At 57.8% G+C, this 17,043-nt stretch overlaps 1 protein-coding gene across 1 annotated transcript; it reads left to right on the top strand.

Annotated features, from left to right (window-relative positions):
- The first annotated feature begins 3,527 nt into the window (after positions 1-3,527).
- Positions 3,528-16,006, top strand: MYDGF (myeloid derived growth factor). Its single transcript, XM_047094504.1, has 6 exons — positions 3,528-3,742; positions 5,073-5,123; positions 11,125-11,186; positions 12,649-12,730; positions 13,991-14,063; positions 15,506-16,006. Exons 1-6 carry the CDS (start codon positions 3,569-3,571, stop codon positions 15,583-15,585), a joined length of 522 nt encoding a protein of 173 aa, XP_046950460.1. The 5' UTR covers positions 3,528-3,568; the 3' UTR covers positions 15,586-16,006.
- The last annotated feature ends 1,037 nt before the right edge of the window (positions 16,007-17,043 follow it).

Raw genomic sequence — 17,043 nt, 5'->3', positions numbered from 1 at the left:
TCTTTCACTTAAAGTGAAGGAGGGGACTGGTCACAAGTCACAGAATGACAGAACCGGTGGGAAAGGACACTGGGCGTGCTCCAGGAGCCTTGACAGCTGGAAACCTGCATTTGTCTCGAAGCAGGAACTCTTCGTCGGAAACTTCTACCCCTGCCTCCCACAGTCAGTACTCAAGATTGTCGTGAGACAGCATCCATTGGCCAAACTCCAGTCGGTCACATTCCTACCCTGACAGTGAAACCCGGAAGTGTCAGTGGGGTGCCAACAGGAAGGAGGGATGGGTGAAGGCCAGCTACAAGAGGACAAGTGTCCGCTGGCCGAAAGTCTCGGTCGCGGAGGTGGCAGGGAGAGGCATCTGTCTCTTCCAGGCTGATACGTGGGCCACTCTTCTCCACCACTGGCGGGGGACCCGTCAGCGGGAGGGTGCCCGGTACTGTCTGAGGTTGCCTGTACACGGGCTGGCTTGCTTTCCTGCTGGAAAAGTTCCTGTCTTCCCTAACTGGCAGGAACCCACACATCATGGACACGAAAGCAAGCCTGTGTCCTGCTGGTTGAAGCTCTTTCCCGGTTTGTCATTTGCCTAACAGGTTTGTGGTGTTTCAACACACACAGAAAACAAAAACACACAAAAACTTTAACTCTGGACACACGGGAAGTTGTGAAAATAGTACAGAGAATCCCAGGTACCCTCCATCCAGCTCACATCTTACCTAACCCTCGGCCATTGTCAAAATCAGGAAACTGGCACGAGTGCAATGCAATTAACTAGACTCTATTCCTGATTTGGACTTTATCAGCTTTTACATGTGCTGGCTGGTGAGAGCATGTATGTGTGTGTGTCTTTTCCTTTCTGTGGCCCGCATAGATTCCTGTAACCAACACCCCAATCATAATACAAAACTGTTTGTTCTCCAGAAAGGAGCTCCTCCGTGCATCCCGGTTATGTCCACACCCACCCCATTTATGGTGTCCTGAGCAGAGAGAGAGATGTCCACTGACATTTGTGTCACCAAATGGTTTCCTTAAGGACTGCCAGAGTTTATGTCATGATTAAAAAGCAGGATCTCTGGAATGATGTTTATTTTTTCTTTCGATCTCTCCAGTATGTGGGGGTTTTTTTTTTGCTTTTTTTTTTTTTTTTTTTAGGCAAAAAGGAAAAACACGCACACGCCAACCTACCTCTCTTCAGTAGGAGACTCAAACAGCACACAATTGAAGCATCTTGTTAGCAACGGCACATGGCCGCTAACTGAATCCTTCACAGTGAGGGGCTGAAGGTCAAACACAGCAGGGGAGGTAATGGGGAAGACATCAACGGAACCGGAACATGCTCTGTGAAACACAGCAAGACTGTGATCATCTGGTTTCTGGAGCCGATTTCCTTTCAAAGGGTCCAGAGCAGGCAGCTGCAAGGAGAAAGAGATTTCTTCAAGTAAACAGGTATCCCAAGTCAGGCCAGGCTGCCCATTCCCTGAAAATGGCCTTCACCCCCTCGAGGCCCCGAAAGTTGGCACTCGAGCTCAGCTTAGGGGCAACCTGTGAGATTATCTTTCTGGATTCTGTTCTCTCAAGTCAGGAAGGACCAGGGAAACAAGTTTAATCCTGGACCCTCTGGCCTTCACCATTGTGGTGCTTCCGCGGAAACTCAAGCCACGTATGACCAAAAAAATTGGGGGGGAAAGCTACGATTCAGAGTCCTTGTAAAAAATGTCACCTGCATGTTCTGTTAATTATCCTGACAACCCCATGAGAGAGGGACTATTTTCTTTTTAGTTTATTCTGAAATAACGTTAGGCTGACAAAAAAGTTGCAGAAATAGTACCGAGTTCCTAGATGCCCTCCACCCAGCTTCCCCTCATGTGAACATCTTAGGTAACCATGGTTCCATCAGGAAATCAGCATCAATACAATCCTGTTATGTAATGTGTAGAGGCCATTTCTCTGGTCCAGGATCGTTATGCACGAACCTGTCCCTCCAAAATTCATATGGTGAAAGCTGATGCCCAGGGTGACGGTGTCAGGAGGTGGGGCCTCCGGGAGGAGGTTAGGTCAAGAGGGTGGAGCCCCCGGGATGGGACGAGCACCCCCACAAGAGACGCCCCAGAGAGCGCCCTGCCCCTTGCGCCCTGGGAGGACCGAGGACCCTGAGAATATGAGCACTGAGCTGCCTCCGAACCAGGAGGTGGGCCTCACCTGACGCCAAATCTACCGTTGCCTTGATCTTGAACTTCCGGCCTCCAGAACCCTGAGAGAGAAGCATGTGTTTCTTTATAGGCCGCCAGATTGCGGTGTGTTTGTTAGAACAGACTGAACTAAGACAAGGAGCCAATCCAGGAGCCCGCATCGTGTTTTGTTGTCCTGGTCTCCCCATCCTGTGATGGTTCCTCAGCCTTTTTTTTTTTTTTTTTTTTTTAGGAGTACTGCCCAGTTACCTTGTGGAATGGCCCTCAGCTTCGGATTCTGTCTGACATTTGCTTATAATGAGATTGAAGTCATGCATGTGGGGCAGGAAGGCTAGAGGCGCCACTGAAAATGCCCTTCTCGGTGCACCCTGTGAGCGGCTCCACGTTGCGGCCTCACTGGCGCCCTTAACTTAGATCACTGGGCTAAAGACGTGTCTTCGTTGTAAAATTACTACTTTTCCCTTTATAACGAATAACTATCTTGGGGGAAAGTACTTTGAGGCTACAGAAATAACCTGTTTCTCATCTTTTCCCCCACTAATTGTTAGATCTGTTAACCTTAAAAAAATAAAACTGACAGTTATTTTACCAGTAAAAACAGGAATGGCAGAGCACTGCAACCTGGGACAGGCGAACTAAGGACGGCAAAACCATTGGGAAATCTGCACAACAAGGGAGAGGGATATTATCTTACAGAAGAAAGAGGAACTTGCAAGGGGCTCTTCTAAACAAAAAGTCCGCTGCCCTACCTCGGCGGTGCCAGGTGTGGTGGCTTCTCATTGGCTGGGCTGTGGCTGCCTCTCATTGGCTGGGCTGTGGCTGCCTCTCATTGGCTGCGCTGTGGCTGCCTCTCATTGGCTGCGCTGTTGTGGGGCAAGGGAAAAACTTCCTCTTGCTGGGCCTGCGCAGTAGTGGCTAACACACTGTGGACTTGCGAGGCGCTGGACTTCCTGTTGGGCCTGCAATTGACCAGAAGTCCTAGGGTGCAGAGCTTTCCCTGCCGGCCTCCCCATTCCATTCTAAATGAGGTTTCCCGTTATTGAACTTCAGATCCACCCAGGGATCTTGGCTGCAACAATTATAAGGTATTTACCCAATGGCCATCGTCCATTTCCCTCACTCCGTCTACATGCACGAACTGGAAGAGCTGTAGGGTCAGTCGCAAGGCTAGGAATGGAGGCAGGAAGGCAGTCTATGGCCACTCCCCCCCCGGAGACACCCCCTGGAAGCCTAAGCCCCGCCCCAACATGGCGGCCAGAGCCAGGGAAGGGGCGGGGCGCGCCTGGTCACGTGCCCGCGCCGCCGCCGACGTGGCCTCCAGCGGTCGCCCCACGTGTCCCTTGCCGCGTCCCGTCGCCTCCCTGCCCTGCGGATCCGATCCCAACATGGCGGCGCCCAGCAAAAGGAGGAGCGGCGAAGGCGCGAGCTGGTGGGCTGCGTTGCTCCTGGCGGCTGTGGCGTTGAGGCCGGGGGAGGCGGTGTCCGAGCCCACGACGGTGGCGTTCGACGTGCGACCTGGCGGCGTCGTGCACTCTTTCTCCCAGAACGTGGGCCCGGGGGTACGTATCGCCGCCGCCCCGGGGGCTTGAGCGGTGGCGCCGGTGGGGGCGGGTCCTGAGAAGGGGGCCTGGACCGTCAGGGGCGGGGCCTGGCTTGGGAAGGGACTCTGGGGGTGCGGTCATCTCGGAGATCGGGCTGAATTTACGCGGAGCGGGACTTCCTGGGGTCTGGCGACTTGGAGGGGGTGGGTCACTAGCCTCGGTGCCTGTTTCCTCTCGCTTGCCTCGCGTGCGCAAGCAGCCCTAACTCCCAGACCGGGCGAGTCCCCGGCCATTGGAGGGCAGAGCCGGCCTTCTGCAGAAGTGGGGGGAGAGGAGGCCGGGGGGTTCTTCACCTCCAGGCCCTGCAGAGGGTCAGCCTCGCTGCGGCTCTGACTGCGGAGGAGGTGGACAGACGTTGCCCCTTCTCCATTGCACAAGGAGAAGGATGCCCTTCAACTCTTTCACCGAGGTGGGAGGCTAGGCCCTCCTTAGCCGTCAGTCAGCAAGCCTGGGGCTAGCCCAGCGCTGCCCCTAGCTCGTTGGAGAAGCCCTTCCCCTCCCATCTTCATTTTCCCTGTCTGTTACAGGTGTCACTAGCTGCGATGTACCACTTCCTCATAGCCAGATGTCGCCCCAAGTGCTTTATTTGCTAGGACCGTTTCACAGATGAGGAAAACAGACTCAGCAAAGTTTTCACTTGTCTGAGGCCCACAGCAGAGCAGAGAAGGGCCTCCTGGTGCCCCTGCTTCCAGAGTCCCCAGATGGGTGGGTGCTTGGAGGGTGGGGGACTTCCCCCTTCCTGTTCTCCATCCCCCAGAAGCCACGTGGGCTGTTTGTCCTGACTTAGGAGCTCACTAGCAGGGAGACAGGCAGGGGAGTTCTAGGTCTGTAGACACTGGGAGGCCCTGTGGGGCTGGCCTCCAGGCACATCAGCCAAGAATCGGGCTCTACCTCCTGTCCTTAGTGCAGATGTTCAAAAGCCGGATGTTATTTATTTTTTTAATTTTATTTATTAGTATTATTTTGTTAGTAATTAGTATTTTTTAAATGTTTATTTACTTTTGAGAGAGCATGAGTTAGGGGGGAGGGGCAGAGAGAGAGAGAGAGAGAGAGAGAGAGAGAGGAGGACAGGGGATCCACAACGGGCTATGCGCTGGCAGGAGCAAGCCCGACGCGGGGCTCGAACTCACAGACTGTGAGATCATGACCCAAGCTAAACTAGGACGCTCAACTGAGCCACCCACGTGCCCCAAAAGCCAGATCCTCTGGATTTTGGATCTCGGAAGGACATCCATCCACCGTAAGCACTTCCTAACAAACTTTTTTTCCATCTTCAATTTGTCTCCAGGACAAATATACATGCACGTTCACCTACGCTTCTCAAGGAGGGACCAACGAGGTGAGTTGTTCCGAATTCCACGTAGTTTTGTATGGCGGTATCCGTTGTCGTGGAGAAATGCTCTCCAGGGAACAGTAGAGGTGGGTCACGCCCACATTGACTCACACTCGTGGAACTGTTCTTGCGTCACCCATAAAGGAGCATCCTCCAGTTTACTAACGACGGCAGGTTCCCCCTATAATTCCACACAGTGAACAAAAGTCTGGATGCGAAGAGACATGTGAGGTGCGGCCCTGTTCCCGGGAGCCTCTGTCAGGGGTATTTTGTTTGCCTTCCGTGATGCATGACAAATCACGATAAATTTAGCAGCTTAAAACAACCCCCATTTACCGTCTCCCGGTTCTGAAGGTTAGAAGCCGTGGTCAGCGCGGCCGGGCGCTTCATAAAGCCAAAATCAAGGCGGCAGCCGGCCAGCGCTCATCTCCAGGCTCCTTCGAGTTGTCGGCAGAACCCAGTTCCTCGCCACGTACGACTGAGGTCCCCGTTTCGTGGTGGCTGTTTTCTCCGGCGGCCGAAGAGGAGATAAGATTCGAAACATAAGAAGGATGTGATTCACCCTTGCTGGCTGTGGGGGGGGAGCGCGAGGCAAGGAGCGCAGATGGCCTCTGGGAGCGGAGGGCAGCTCCTGGCTGGCGGCCGGGCTTCAGTCTTCCAGCCGCAGGAACTGAGCTCTGCCCCAAGCACGTTGGGAAGAGTTCGAAGGGGAGTCCAAGCCTCAGATGGGAGTGCCTTTCGCTGGCACCTTGCGTCCGGTCTTGGGAGACGCTGAGTAGGGCCCACCCTACCCAGCTTGTGTCGGGGACCGAGAGCTGCTTAGTGGACAGTGCAGTGAAGCTGCTAAACTTGCAGTCACACAAGGGTGGTGAGTTGAACGGTGCTCCCCCAGAAGCCACGTTCGCTTCCTAATCCCTGGAACCTGTGACTTTAACCTTATTTACGTATTTATTTTCATTTGTTTTTTAATGTGTATTTTACTCTGCAAAGATGGACAGAGACAGAATGTGAGCAGGGGAGGGGCGGAGGGAGAGGGAAGCACAGAATCCCAAGCAGGCTCCAGGCTCCGAGCCGTCAGCACCCAGCCCGACGCGGGGCACGAACCCACGAACGGTGAGATCATGACCTGAGCCAAAGTCGGACGCTTAACCGACTGAGCCACCCAGGCGCCCCTAACCTTATTTAGAAGAAAAAAATATATACCTGCAGGCATGAGTTAAGGACTGTGCAACGAGGAGATCGTGCTGGGTTATCCCAGTGGACCCTGAATCCAATGACAATAACTCTTACAAGAGATACTCCGGGGAGATTTGATAGAAGAGGAGAAGACACTCAGAGGAAAACGCCAAGTAAAGACAGAGGCAGAGATGGCGGGACGCGGCCACAAGCCAAGGGACACCTGGAGCCACCAGAAACCAGAAGAGGCAGGAAGGATCCTTCCCTAGAGCCTTTGAACTGTTCTTGCGTCACCCATAAAGGAGCATCCTCCAGTTTACTAACGACGGCAGGTTCCCCCTAGAATTCCACACAGTGAACAAAAGTCTGGATGCGAAGAGACATGTGAGGTGCGGCCCTGTTCCCGGGAGCCTCTGTCAGGGGTATTCTGTTTGCCTTCCCTGGCAGCCTGGCGGTGACACCTTGGTTTGGACTTCTGGCCTCCAGAACCGGGAGGGAATACAGCGTAGCGGCTGTAAGGGAGGAGGGTTGTGATGCTTCGTTACGGCAGCCCCGGGAAATAATGCCCGCGGCCACAGACTACAAAACAGCCAGGAACGGACGCACCAGTACAAAGAAGAACTCCGAGAATAAGGTACTGGTTTATTCAGGAGGCAGAGCTTCAAGGGTTCGGGAAGAGGCGCAAACAGACTTTCTCAAAATCGTTAGAATTAGAAGAAAAAGGGAAGAATTCATCGTCCCTGTAAAAGTCAGTAAACAGCATCTCCCTGTATCCCTGATTGTGCTTTGCTCCCAATCAACCAGACTTTGGGGAAAGCCTGCTCTCCTTCCAGAACAGTCTGTGGCATTGTGTCGCCCTACTGTGGCCGTTTGTCGGGTGCCGTGCACTGTGCTGAGCCGTGCACACGTCTCATTTCTTCCTCTCCACGGCCCCAGGAGGCCATACTGTTCTGCCACGACCTAGTTTCACACACGAGGACACAGAGGCCCGGGGTCCACCCCAGCTGGGAAGTGACCGAGGTCCCCAGGGCATACACCCCTAACACTGCTCTGTGCAGGAAACACCAGCAACTTGGAAAAGAGCGCGCGCGCACACACACACACACACACACCCGCCACCGACGAAACTCTCAGAGCTACAGCATTGGGGGAGGGAGAGCCAAGTTCAGTGGCGCCGGCTGGGGTGAGTGTAGGCTGGAGCCTTGTCTTGGAGTAGCCGTTGCGTCACAAACTGGAATTCCAGCACTGGGCTGCTTTCGTTCATCTTGGAGGAGGGGGCTCATCCTGGAGGAAACCACCTAAGAAAAGCAGGTGCGCTGTGGTGCGGACTCGTTCCAGGAGCACCCATCTGGAACTGTGACAGAGATCACAGGTAGCCAGCTGCCGGGGCAGGTGGCGCTGTGGGAGCCCGACGGGGCGCTCGGTGGCTGCTGAACGTGGCTGGCGCCCAGGACCCATGGGCTCCCCCCCCCCCACAAGCGAACGGCTGGCCGGATTCTCAGCGGATGTGCAGGGATGGTTTGAGACGTTCTGTGGGTTCTCCCTAGCGACATACAGGGCAGCACAGCAGAGGTGGCCCTCAGAGCAGCTGGAACGGCAGTCCGGGGGGCCGTCGCGGCCCCCCTGCAGAGGCGTCACCAGCAGAGAGAAGAGAAGAAACCCCGATTCCTAGCCGGCTCCCAGTGCCCCGCTCTCCAGCAGCTCGGACCCGAGGCGTCTGAGGGGGAACAGCCAGTGGTTCGTTCTGCAGGGGGTCGCCTGGGAGGCCGGTGCTGTCGGGTGACATTAGATCCAGGGTGACTCCTAATCTCTCAGTGCCCGCCAGGAGGCCCGGCAGCTGGAGCGCTTGGCCGTGGCCGGTGGGGATGCAGAGTGGCCATTTCTTACCAAGTCAAATGTGCACTTGCCCTGTAACCCGGCACTTGCACTGCTAGGGGTCTGCGCACGACCGTCACAGCAGCGGGATTCACAGTGGCCAACGAGGGAAACAGCCCGAGTGTCCGTCGGCAGGTGAGTGGATACACGCAGTGTGTCCACCACGCACGCAGGGCAACATCAGTTGGCCACGGACAGCAGCGAGGAGGCGCCCACACCCGCTGCCCCGTGAGGGACCCTGAACACACGACGCCCAGGGAAGGAACCAGACACGAGAGGCCCCAGAGTATATGATTCGACTTACGTGAAACGTCCAGAACAGGCTCATCCACCGACAGAGAAATGAGTTCCAACTGCCAGAGACGACTGGGGAGACGGGGTGTGTGTGTGTGTGTGTGTGTGTGTGTGTGTGCGCGCGCGGGGGAGGGGTGACTGCCGAGGGAGATGGGGTTCTTTTCCGGGGAGGCGGAATGTTCCGGAACTAGGTCGTGGTGATGGGATGCACACCTGGGAACGTGCTAGAAAACACAGACTTGTTTGCTTTAGAAAAGTGAAAGGTCCAGTATGTAAATATTGCCCAACGAAGCCATTGAACAAGTGACCTGTGGTCGCCCGCAGCAGCGTGGGTGAGCGTCCGGGGCCGCGTGCTGAGTGGAAACATACACGAGACCTGCCTACTGCCTGATTCCTCTCGGAGGACGGTTTTGTAAAGGCCCAGCTCTGAGACGGGAGATGAGGTCCGCGGTTACCAGGATTTCGCGGGGAGGGGTTAAGTGCAGAGGGAAGGGGCGGGGGGGATTCGGGGAGACAGAACTGGTCTGTACCTTGATGGGGTGGGGGACACACAACCGGAGGCGTTGGGCTCTGTCGTGTCCCATCTGTCGTGTGTGTCCTAATAAAAACTGCTAGCAGCTGCCACTTAGGCGTCCTCTGTCACACCCAGCCACTTCTGTGCCCGGTTCCCCTAGCTGCACAGACAAGGTCCCCGGGGGCTCAGGCTGTCCCAGAACACACACTCACGGGCGTCTGATGCCAGAGCTGAGCCTTACCAGCTGCCCACCGTGCCAGCCATGAGACCACAGTCAAGTTCATGTAACCACAAGGTCACTCACAGTTGACCCTGCTGCTTAGAAGCTCTTGGTTTTACACTGGGTTGGCGTTCATTTTTTCAAACCATGTTTAAATGTTTGCCTCGTTTTCAAGAACCTTTTCAGAGCCGTGGCAAACCTCTGTCTCACAGCATAAAACCATTTCCAGGTGCTCAGAGGCCTTGGGGCCATGGACAGGTGCTTTTAAAAAATTTTTTCAGTTTTTAATTAATTTTATTTTTTTTTTTAACGTTTTATTTATTTTTGAGACAGAGAGAGACAGAGCATGAACAGGGGAGGGTCAGTGAGAGGGAGACACAGAATCTGAAACAGGCTCCAGGCTCTGAGCCGTCAGCCCAGAGCCCGACGCGGGGCTCGAACTCACGGACCGCGAGATCATGACCTGAGCCGAAGTCAGCCGCCCAACCGACTGAGCCACCCAGGCGCCCGTTTTTAATTAATTTTAGACAGAGTGAGGGCATGATCAGGGGAAGGGCACAGTGGGAGAGGAAGAGAGAGAGAGGGAGAGAGGGAGAATCTTAAGCAGGCTGCATGTTCAGTGCGGAACCCAGTGCGGGGCGCAATCCCACAACCCTGGGATCTGGACCTGAACCTAAATCAAGAGTCAGGCGCGCAACCGACCGAGCCACCTGGGCGCCCCTGGACAGGTGCTAATTTTAAACAGGGAGGAAAAAAAATCTGAGTCTGCGGGTATGGCCTGCAGCCGTCCTACCAGAATAATCGGTCCCCACCTCCATGCTGCAGGCAGGCGGCGTCTAGATGACCATTTACTCCCATTATAATTAACCTAAACACGGCCTTGCTCTCCTTAATGAAGACGCTCTAACGTTAAATCAGGAATGCCAGTACTCGGTGTATATTATTAGTCCCGGGAGGGGACTGCAAACTCGCATTTTACTAGCAAAATACACAGATGCCGCAGGCAGCCCAGAACCGACCGTGGTTGTCTGTTTCCATTCGCCGGGTTTCAGAGGCCGTGAAAGCTAGAAGAAACTGTTAGCGGTGTATTTGGGAATCACAACGTTTTTGATTAAAAAAAAAAAAATTTTTAGCGTTTATTTATTTTTGAGAGAAGAGAGGGGCAGAGAGAGAGGGAGACACAGAATCCAAAGGAGGCGGCAGGCTCTGTGCTGACAGCGGGGCTCGAACTCACGAACCTCGAGATCGAGACCTGAGCCGAAGTCGGACGCTTAACCGACTGAGCCACCCAGGCGCCCCTTTAATTGGATTTCTAGAAAGCTAACACCTCCACGTCATTGAAAAAGAAAAACACATGAAAAAGCTTTCTGGTGCCTTCCATTGTCCAGGCCCCACCCACGTCCTCTGTGTCACCATGAGTATCACAGTCTTGGCGTTTGCGCTGAGGACGTTACGGTCATTCAACGAGCATGAATATACTGTGTTGCCTTTTATTTTACTGTTTATTTTTCTTGATAGGCTTTATTTTTCAGGGAAGTTTGAGATTCACAGCCAAAGTGGGCAGAAGGCACAGATTTTGATACCCCCCCCCCCAGGCCCCCCGTGCACGGCCTCCCCCGTCAATGACGGCCGCCACCAGAGGGGACATCTGTTAGAGTCGCCGAACCCGCCCTGCCGCGTCATTGTGAGTCCCGGCCCGTAGCGGACACGGGGGTTCACGCTTGGTCCCGCTCCTGTGGGTTTGGACGAACGTGTGAGGGCACGTCCCCACCGTCATGGCCTCACCGCCCCTGAGCCAGGCTCCAGCCGGCTGGCCCAGGGAAGGTTCGCTCACTTTGCAGAACCGGAGCTGAACCTGAAACCCACAGAGTGTGCCGTGAGCAGTGAGGCCGTGGGCCTGGGACCGACCTGTGTCTTTCTCTCCCCAGAAGTGGCAGATGAGTCTGGGGACCAGCAAAGACCACCAGCACTTTACCTGCACCATCTGGAGGTAAGTCAGGGGTCCCGGGGTGGCACCTCGCTGAGTCTGCTGTGGGTGCTCGCCTGGGGTGCTGGGAAGACAGGGTCCTACACCCCAGAGGGCGCACAGGCTGGGGGCAGATGTCACACAGGTACAGATCGGAGAGGGGGTTTGCCACTGGGCGGGGGGGCGGGGGGGCGGGGAGGGCTCCCCAGGCAAGCGCATTAACACTGAGGCCAAGAGGGGAGGGGGGAGGAGGAAAGCAGCCCCAGGGGAGGGGTGGGGCTCCCCCCCATCGTCACCCTCAGTCCCCCGCCCAGGCTTTGCAGTCTCAGAGCGCCACGATCGAGCGAGCCACAGCCCAAGAAGGGACAGGAACGGGGGTGCTCAGCCTAGTGGGGGGTAGGGCGCTGGGGCTGTGTCGCATCATGTCCCTGCTCCCCTGGGCCCTGTGGCCTGGAACCACTTCTCAAGCACTGGTTGTGGGTCTGGCACAGTGCAGGCCCTTTGGGGGAGACGTGGAAGTCCGGGCTGGGGTGCCCCCCTCAGGGGGCTGGGGTGAGCACGGGGGGACAGATCCATAGACAGGAGATACTTGGGTTGTGGCAGCAACAGTCATAAAAAGACATGGGGTGTTTTAATTCGCTCATAGGCGCCACCTCACAGTCCCCTGCCTGGTGCTTTACAGACAGCAGGTGCTTGCCAGCAGCGTCGGGGGACCTTCTCCCCCACGCTCTGCACTGGCCCCTGTTGGCAACAGGCAGAGGCCCCAGGGGCCAGGAGCCCAGCGTCCTAGTCAGGCCCCGCCGAGAGGAGACCCCGTCCGCAGCCCCCTGGCCTCAGAAGCGTCCCCGGGGCAAGGGGCCCCGGGGCGTCCGTCTGTCTGCAGATCACCGCCCGGCACCAGGGCGTGTGAGCACCAGCCCTCTAGGTGCCCAAGGACCTGCTGGCCGCAGGGCCACCCGCTCAGCAAGAGGTCACGCCTACCTGGGCTGGCCTCCCGGTTCCGGACACTGACCGATCAGGCCCTGGCAGCCACCAGGGCTTAGAGAATCTGGGAGGCCCCCTGGACCCCCCCCCCCCCACCTGCCCTCCTGGTGCGCCCCCAGGGGGGCTCTTCACACAGCACGCGCTGCCGGCCCCTCTCAGCCCCTCGCTGCTCTGGCCGTGCTGACCTTGTGGTCCTTCGCATGCCCCCATTTGCACCCTCCCCGGGACCTTTGCCCTCCGCCCAGGGCAGCTGTCTCCCTCCCCTGCCTAGTTAACCCCTGTACTTCTCACCGCCGGGGGTGTTGCCATTTCTTGGTCCCCAGCACAATGCCTGGAAATGCCTTTGGCCCTCGACGACAAAGCATTCAGTGAATGAACATAAGGCTTCCCATCCTAGAACAGCTGGGGCCCAGAAGGAGAAACAGACCTGTCAGTAAATGAGCCGGACGAATGTTCTAGCAAAGAGGAAAGGCTGACCCTCTTGCCTGCCCCTCTTTCGCAGGCCCCAGGGCAAGTCCTACCTGTACTTCACGCAGTTCAAGGCGGAGGTGCGGGGCGCGGAGATCGAGTACGGCATGGCCTACGTGAGTACAGGCCGCGCGTGTGGGGGTGGCTGCCGCGGTTCGTGCCATCGCAGACCGCTCCTTTCAGACCGCCGGCAGGGGTGGGGAGGCGGGTGAAGTGAGACAGACCTCAAGCCCCCAGGGGGAGATTCTGTAACCCGGGAGGACACGGGACGCCTCGCAGACTCCGGACCCGGACGTGTCAGGGAGACGGCACTGGGCCCGGAGACCCGTAGAGACCCGGTGGGTGGGGCAGGACGCCTGGCCTCCCTCTCCTACCACCTGCCCGTCTCTGGCCAGTGCCCCGCTGCTGCCCAGGCCAACAGGAAGCCAGAGGGGAGGGGCCCACTCTCAAAGTCCTGGACGCTCAGCCCTGGGGACACGGGCAGGGACGGCAAGGGCAGCAGCACAGGCGGTGTGCTCACAGGGGTGGGGGAGGGCCCCACGTGCTTCGGCTCCCGTGACCTGTCGTTCATGGCCCGGGCAGCCCCTTCTGCCACGCTCCTGAGCCCCGCTGCCCCCACCAGGGGCCGGCCACACTGCGGAGCCCCTCCCCTGGTCCCCCCTTCTGCATTGGGGTCAGAAACAGTTGGAAAACCACTTTATTGGTCCAAGAAGGGGAACCAGGAGGGACAGGCATGAAGAGATCTGTGGCCAGGAACTGGCAAGGCCCTTGCAAAGCCTGCAGGCCAGGCTGGCTCGAGGGGGGCGGGGGGGGGGGCGGGGGAGGCGGCTGGCACTGTAGGGACTTCTGCAGGGACCTCGGTCCTGCTCTGAAGGCCCACCCGGGGTCGTTGAGGATAATCTCCTTTTCTTAAAGTCGGCTCCTGATGGACTTTGATCACCCGACAAAACACCTTCCCGCTCTCCAGGGCCTGATTGCAGAACTGGGGCAGACAGACACGCCGCTGATCGAATTGCTCTCTGGGGTCCTGTCTTCCTTTAAAACTCTTGTTTAGCTGACTTGAGACACAAGTCTGACGTTCAAAAATTACAGTCGAGAGGCTGCGGTGTTTGCGTCCTTTCCGTACGTTAACTGAAGGAAAGAAACGAAGGAAATAACCTTCCTCCGAGGATTTGCAGCAAAGGCGTGACGTTTTAAGCCGGTTGACAACCTCTTAAGTGGATTAACCACCGGTTCCTCTGGATTTTCTTTCGTGCTTAGAAAAGCGTCAGGCGCCCCTTTGGTAAAAGCAGGTGGCTTTAGCCTGTGCTGCTCTGGGAAGCAGACCGGATCGTGTTCTCTCCTGATTAGAAAAGCTTCTACGGGTTCTTTTTCAGTCCAAAGCTGCGTTTGAAAGAGAAAGCGACGTCCCCCTGAAAAACGAGGAATTTGAAGTGACCAAAACAGCAGGTATGAAAGGATGGATTGTTGGGGGCCCCTGGGGGGGGCGCAGTCGGTTAAGCGAGCGGCTCTCGGTTCCGGCCCAGGGCATGATCTCCCGCTTTGTGGGTGTGAGCCCCGTGTGGAGCTCTGCGTGGACAGCGAGGGGTCTGTTGGGGATTCTCTCTCTCTTTGCCTCTCCCCCACCTGCTCCCTCTCTCTCAAAATAAATAAGTGTTTAAAAAACACTTAAATAAAAAAAAAAACAAAACAAGGGATGTTTGGTGCACATAGGCCCCAGGTACACAGGCAGAGAAGATGGGGGGGCAGGGCGCCCCCATCGGAGGGAGGGGGGGCTACCCCTCAGCGCCCCAGCTTATAGCCCAGCGTCTGCGGACTGTTGCCCGAAAGGGCCACTAGTAGTTATTTTCGGCTTCGTGGGGCAGACAGACAGCCTCTGAGAGGGCAAAGGCGATCCGTCAGGCGCCACAGGTCACTGAGTAGGCGTGGCTGCGTTCTAATAAAACTTTATTGTACGAACACGGAAGCGTGAACTGCCTATCCCTGAAATACCATTTTCCTGTCGGTTCTTGTTAAAGTTGTTTAAAACGTAGAAGCCGCCCTGAGCTCATGGCGCAGGCCACGCTTGGCCAGTCCCTGCTAGAGAACGGAGGGCGCGAGAGTCTGCTCGGAGCCCCGTGGCCCTTGGGGACACTCGGGGTCGCTCCACAGCAAGGGGTCCTGTGACACCCACACAGCCTGGCCGTCCCGGGCTCTGTGACGAGGAAGAGTTCCTGTGCTTTTCACGCAGAAGGTGTCCGCGAGGCATCGAGGTTGCTGCCTGCCCCGTGTGTCGCGGGGAGGCGGGGTTACCTCTGAGGTCGGGGAGCCCCTGGTGTCCTGAGCCGTGTTGGGCTCTGCGGGGCGGGTGCTGGGCAGGAGGAGGGGTGGGAAGCTCCACAGCGGGGGCTCCGGGGAGGGCGAGCGGTTAGGACGATGGACACGGGAGTGGGGCCGTGTGGCGGGGAGCCCTGAGGGTCCTGAGGGACAGCAAAGGTAAGGCGAAGGACCCCTGTGATTGTGGGAGTCACCGGGCATAGGGATGGAGGAGGGGGGGTGCAGTGAGTGGGGGTTTGGGGCGTGAGGGGCCTTGGGTCTGGAAGGAGCCCTGTCCTACCTGCAGGTCCTTGGAGGTGGGGGACTGTAGCGGTCAAGGACAAAGGAGGTGGGGTTGCCAGTGCAAACGGGAGGTGATGCAGCTCGGCCGCCATCCGTTCTCGCAGGATGACCTCGGCTCTTCCCACGCTGAGCTTTCCGGGGGCTTCTGCTGCCCCCAGGACAGCCTCCCCTGTGTCCCTCACCCAGCAGACTTCAGGCCTGAGGGCCTTTCCGTGTCGGGTCCACTGTGGGGACGGCGCCCGGGCCTGGCCCGGGGCCCGGAGCGTCTCACCCCAGTGCTTCTTCTCTTGCAGTGTCCCACCGGCCCGGGGCGTTCAAGGCCGAGCTGTCCAAGCTGGTGATTGTGGCCAAGGCATCCCGCAGTGAGCTGTGACCGGGAGCCCCCGGCAAGGGTGGCTCTTCCCCATCCCCGCCGAGGGAGCTGGGCCCTGGGAGAGCTGGCGCGTCACTGGTCTTCTGGGGGGGGGGGGAGGGGGGGGGCGACTGTCGGTCGACGTCCTCTGAGCATGGAGCACGGGTCTGGGACCCACTGCCCGTCTCTCTTACCGAAAGAGGCACTGACTGAGGCACTCGGTGGGGGACTCCCAGGGGGACTCCCGGCCTTTCTGAAACCAGTGCCCGCCTCCCTGTGGATCCGGCCAGGCCCCAGGTCACTCCCTGGAAGAGCGATCCTGCCGCCCTGCCTCCAAGCCTGCCGCTTTCTCGCGGTTTCCCCGGGGGACCTTCTTCCAGACCGCCTGGGAGGAAATGAAGTGTTCTTTCGTATTTAAATAAATAAGACGATTGAAGAGCTACCACCCAGACTTGGCGACGGGCAGCAGGGGCTGCCTGTCTGGGCGCTGAGGGCTGGGGGCCCAGGGACGGGGCAGGGCCCGGGCGCTGCCTTGCTGGAGACCTGCGTCGGCCCGGGCACCTGCACTCTCCGCGTTGCCCGCAGAAGCGCCGGGCCCACGGGGGCCGAGCGCTCCAGGGTGGTTGGCTCAGCTAATCTCTTGGATGGCGGCATGGCGACTTAAAACACCAGCGGGGACAAACACCCACAGGCAAACATAAATAAAACCCCCAAGTGTCCCAGCCACTCAGAAGGGCCCTGGTCCTCCCAGCAGTGGGCCTGGGAGCGTGACCCCCAGCTTGCCCGTCAGCCTGCCCTCTCACAGTGTCCTCTCGTGAGCGCACGAGGGGAAGAGAAACCGCGAAACTCTGGGCTTTGGTCCGCCGGGCTGTGAATCGGATCCTTGCTAATGAGACGCACCTCGTGGACTGGCCTCCCTCGTGCCGACCTGAGAAACGGGGCGCTGCGGTGACCCCAGTTGCCAGAGAAGAGGCGGGTGTTGGGGCTCCCGCCCAAGAGCGCACACCTACAGGAGGTGGGGTAGGACCGTCACCCCGTCTACACCCGCGGCGGGCACCCGTGTCAGGAGCAATTTCAGAGCTCGGTGTGGGCGCGTGAACAACGGCTGTTTCCAGAACAAATAACAAAGGGGGCCTCCGGGGGGCCCACTTGACCCAAGAATGGGTGGGCTTTGAGGTCTGGTAACCACAGGGACCTGTGGGTGTCACAGGGACCCCGGTGAGGGCCGCGAGCCTCTGCCACTCCTGGATGTGAGGCTCGATGGACTGAAAAACCAAGTGATTCTCCACAGGCCCCCGGAAGTGGATGGCTGTCCGGGGCCTCCTGCAGAAACAAGGCAGCCGGAAACTGGCAGAAGGGACGCGGCCCCCGGGGCCGCTGAGGGTCACGTGGGCTGGACCCCGGCAGGAGGGACAGATGCTTCCACGGTCGGCCCGGAACCACCGAGCACGTCTGAATCCCTGGGCGTCCTCAAGGATG

This window comes from Lynx rufus, unplaced genomic scaffold, assembly GCF_022079265.1.
Source record: "Lynx rufus isolate CCGP_SWC_20201006 ecotype Redwood Valley unplaced genomic scaffold, mLynRuf1.p SCAF_4, whole genome shotgun sequence".
In the NCBI taxonomy this organism is placed as follows: domain Eukaryota; kingdom Metazoa; phylum Chordata; class Mammalia; order Carnivora; family Felidae; genus Lynx; species Lynx rufus.
This window is presented reverse-complemented; position numbering and strand designations above follow the sequence as displayed.

Excerpts from the sequence above, each read along its gene's own strand:
- MYDGF (XM_047094504.1), top strand. The coding sequence starts at position 3,569 with ATGGCGGCGCCCAGCAAAAGGAGGAGCGGCGAAGGCGCGAGCTGGTGG. Across the intron at positions 5,124-11,124 it reads CTCAAGGAGGGACCAACGAG|AAGTGGCAGATGAGTCTGGG; the intron begins GTGAGTTGTTCC and ends TTCTCTCCCCAG. Across the intron at positions 14,064-15,505 it reads TGAAGTGACCAAAACAGCAG|TGTCCCACCGGCCCGGGGCG; the intron begins GTATGAAAGGAT and ends CTTCTCTTGCAG.